The sequence below is a fragment of the Macaca thibetana genome, chromosome 13, assembly GCF_024542745.1.
Source record: "Macaca thibetana thibetana isolate TM-01 chromosome 13, ASM2454274v1, whole genome shotgun sequence".
Lineage (NCBI taxonomy): Eukaryota > Metazoa > Chordata > Mammalia > Primates > Cercopithecidae > Macaca > Macaca thibetana.
In genome coordinates, this window is record NC_065590.1 from 13,881,861 (window position 1) to 13,886,144 (window position 4,284).

Consider the following 4,284-nt stretch of genomic DNA (forward strand, 5'->3'; position numbering starts at 1 on the left):
AATTTATGTATCACTGAATCGGGACAGTGAGACATCAGAACCTTCACCCATTGTGATTGCCTAACTGACCTCCTGCTTCCTGTTGACCAAATTCTCTTTCTTACCCCTCCATAATTCCTGTTTTCCCACATTTCTTCCCTGCTATGTAAACCCCTAATTTTAGTAGTTCAGGGAGATACATTTGTGAATGGTGTCCCATCTCCTCGACTGCAGCACCTGATTAACGCCTGTTCCTTGGCAATGCTTGTTGTCTTAGTGATTGGCTTTCTGTGTGGTGAGCAGCAGGATCTTCACTGAATCCCTGGTATTTCAGTAACAAAATTCTCTGCAAGCTTCACTGCTTTGGCTTCTTGTAACCTGAAATCAAATTGATCCACAACTTCTGAGATAACTTGACATAATTCTAGGATTCACTTTGTCCACCACTGCTTAGCAGTCTGAGCTTGCCAGCTCCCAACCCTTCCTAGTGCCAATGAACTTTCTCAAAGAGTCATAGGTAACATTTTCCTTTTTTCATAAAATGCTAAATTTCTCTTTGTTCATCCAACATATTGAAGACCACTGAGTTTTCCTGTATACCCCATTTGGGAAACATTTATATGCAAATAAAACATTAAATTTAGAGATTCATCTCTACATTTTATTTAGACTTCTGTAGTTTACTTTAATTCTCTGTATTAAGACAATTCATGCTGAGAATATCTACAGTGGCTTCTTCTGTGTTGTATAAAGTCCAACTGAAGCCATAAACTAGACTCCTCAGGTGTCATGATCTCTGTCTTCAGTAAATCAGGAGAGGCATTGCTATGTCTGTGTAGTTGGGGCTGAGAAAGAGAAAAGAATTAGGGTGCAGAATTTAATTCATGTCCCCCTCTACCGACACCATCAGAGTGTGGCTGCATCTGAGGAACACTCTCAGCCCATGGAGGCATCAGGAGGAGCAGCTGGGGCAGCCCAGCCTCACACATCTGCTTCCCTGGGGGTTTATGTTCGGGTGTGTAACACTGTGGGAGGGGTACTATAACCCTGTAGACAGTAATAAGCTGCAAAATCTTCAGGCTGCAGGCTGCTGATGGTGAGAGTGAATTCTGTCCCAGATCCACTGCCGCTGAACCTTGATGGGACCCCACTTTCCAAACTGGATGCAGCATAGATCAGGCGCTTAGGAGCTTTTCCTGGTTTCTGCTGATACCAATTTAAATAATTGCTAATGCCCTGACTTGCCCTGCAAGTGATGGTGACTCTGTCTCCTACCGATGCAGACAGGGAAGATGGAGACTGGGTCATCTGGATGTCACATCTGGCACCTGAGATTGGAAACATAAAAACAAATGTCCACACAATTAATCATGTTGTTAGACAATTTCCCTGAATAGTGAAGCAGTACTCAGAACCCTTGGCTGTGTAAACTGCTAGTGTTCTCCTTCCTTACCTGGGAGCCAGAGCAGAAGGAGCCCCAGGAGCTGAGCGGGGACCCTCATGTCCATGCTGTGTCCTGAGTGGTTCTGACTCCTACATGAAGTGTGACCAGCCTATTAATAAGTCTTCAGGGCAGGAGGATGTGCTCTGGGAACATGCAAATGAGCAGGGGATGGGGCAGGCTGGGCACAGCTGCAGGGCTGGCTCATGTCAGTAACTCAGCAGCGACTCAGTGTCCCCAGGTGTCCCAGGTAAGATCAGGGTAGCAGAAATTTGTCTGCAGAGAATGTGTTTCTACTGGGGACTATTTTGTTATGAGAGACGTTGTTTAGATTTTTTTTTGACAATTTGAAATATTCCTCAAAAGTCGATGGAGTAACACATTTCATTGGTGTATGGGGAGTATTTAGGAGGATATTCTTTTTTGTAGGAAGCACATAGTAAAATTTTAGATGATACAATTCTAAGGTCTTTAAAGACTCTCCTTTGATTCTGGTTAGGGAAGGGGATATTTGTCATACACTTGTATTTTTTCTGTAAATTTATCATTGTTCCTTTCAAAAAAAAATTGAAAATAAAATGTATTGTCGTGATGCTACATATATTTGTAAGTATTAGGTATTGGTGTTATTCCATTGTTCTTAGCAGTATAAGTTCAAACAATTTACTACAAATACACAAAGATGACACTGAATTTTCTCAATGCATGCAGCACTCACAGATTCACCATTATCAAGAGTGACAGGTCTCTTTAATACCCAGAGACTAAATGGGCTGCACCTTATTCTTGTTTTGTGCACCTTCATAGTCTACCTTCTTTTCTGCCATTGAGTATTATTTCCCAATGTTCATCTCTCTTAATGAGGGTGGCCACTGAACGGAGTATGTCCCTGCCATGCACCATCAATGACACTTTCCTCTTTTACATTTTATCAGTGACTGGGGACATCATCTTGACCCAGACACCAGCCTCCCTGTTAACATCTTTAGGAAAGAGACAACCTTTTATCATGCAACTGCATGTACATGGAGAAATCAGTTGGATCCAGATGAAACTGGACAGGGATTCACACTCATTATATCTAATATCTCTAATGTGCCCAAAAATGTCCCAGCCAGGCTCAGTAGCAGAGGAAGTGGATCCAACAATGTCAGCATCAGTGGGCTGCAGCCTAGGGCTCTACAAAATTTTACTGATGCCTGACTAGTGGAGCCAAATAACAGTGCTGTAGCCTGTGCACAAACCTTCCTGCTGCTTTGTAAGCAGCCCAAATTTTAAGAGAACTTGGTTATATTGGGAGAAAGGAGGAAAGCCCCATTTGTCCTCTAAATGTTTGCTGAAAATAAACTGACAAAAGGAAGATTAATAAGAGAAAAGGCAAACAAAATTCACTTAAAGTGCAGCAGGATATCATCGCAGGGAGATGACCTGATAAGTCAATGAAATCCAGGTGTTTCTATTTCTTTTCTAGGGAAGAGGGAATTGGGAAGTGTAGGCAACCTGGAGAGAATAGATGAGAATAGAGGTGCATCCTCAAGAGAACAGGTAATCAGCTGCCTGGTTAAAGTATCAACTTCCAGTCTTTTCTATTTTTGATTCCTGTTTTGTGTTAATCTTCACTGATAAAAATTCTTAGGAAGAATTTTCTTGACAATTGGTTTCCTTCTGAAGAATTTGCTTTTAGGCAAATAAGGGATATTTAGGAAAAGTCTTTTTGTGCATTTGCTCCTTTCTAAATGCCTTTGGTTTTTCATAATCATCATACGAATGCAGCATAGTTTGAGATGTTATTTCCCGGATTCCTTTACTTGCAACCCACCTGCCAAGATGCTGTTCCAGAGAGATGCAGCTACAGACTGAAAGGGCAGTTGATCCCTGAACAACGTGGAGGTTGGGGCACTGAGCACTGGTGCAGATGAAAACCTGTGTAAACTTTTGCATCCCTAACTTAAGTACTAATAGATTACTTTTGACTGGAAACCTTAGTGATAAAATAGTTGATTAATTGCTTTTTTAGTTATACTTATTGTATACTCTATTTTTCCAATAAAGTATGCTAAAGAAAAAAAAATGTTAAGACAACCATAAAAATCAGAAAATATATTTACTACTTATAAAGTACTTGCTCACAGGTGACACACACAGAAGAAAATATACGTGAATCTGCAAATTTAAAACCCAATTTATTCTAGGGTTAACTGTACCATGATGAATGTAGCAGTCCCCATCTGTAATCTAGGGCTTTCCCCTTTGCTGTACCTGTGCTCACTTCTAGTGGCCGTATATATGTCTTAGGTTCTTTATGATCTTGGGCAGAGAGATCTGCCTGCCTGCCTTGCTGGCCGGATGCCTCGAATGTGTATCACTTAGAAAAGTGCTATGGTTTGTCTATGTCCTCCAGTATCCGTCTGTTGTAAAGCTAAATCTCAGTGTAGTGGTATTGCCACGTGGGGTCTATTGGGATGTGTTTAGATCATGAGGGTGGAACCCTCTAGAGGAATACACTAATAACACAATAAACAGAGCTTATTGGGCTGGAATATTTTTCTCTCTTCTGTTCGTCTGTAACGTTAAGACAAGGCCTTTCTTTCTTTGAAGGAGTCAATGCTCCAGGCATCATCTTGAAAACAGAGAAAGCAGACCTTTACCTGCCCATGCCTTGATCTTAAATTTCCCATTCCTCAGAAGTGTGAGAAAATCCATTTCTGTTCTTTATGAATTACACGGTGACAAGGAATCTGTTATAGCAGCTTGAAATGAAACAAGAGGGACAGCTCACAATCAGTGAGGACAGGATGAGGTGTATACATACCCCAGCTTCCTCATCTCTCCGGTGGAACAGCCCAGAGGAATTTAGTCCATGT

At 41.4% G+C, this 4,284-nt stretch overlaps 1 gene segment (V, D, J or C); it reads right to left on the reverse strand.

Annotated features, from left to right (window-relative positions):
• Nucleotides 1–969: 969 nt before the first annotated feature.
• LOC126934463 (immunoglobulin kappa variable 1-39-like) lies at nucleotides 970–1,540 on the reverse strand. The segment is given in 2 exon segments: nucleotides 970–1,307; nucleotides 1,433–1,540. Coding segments are annotated over 2 exon segments (378 nt in total).
• Nucleotides 1,541–4,284: the final 2,744 nt, after the last annotated feature.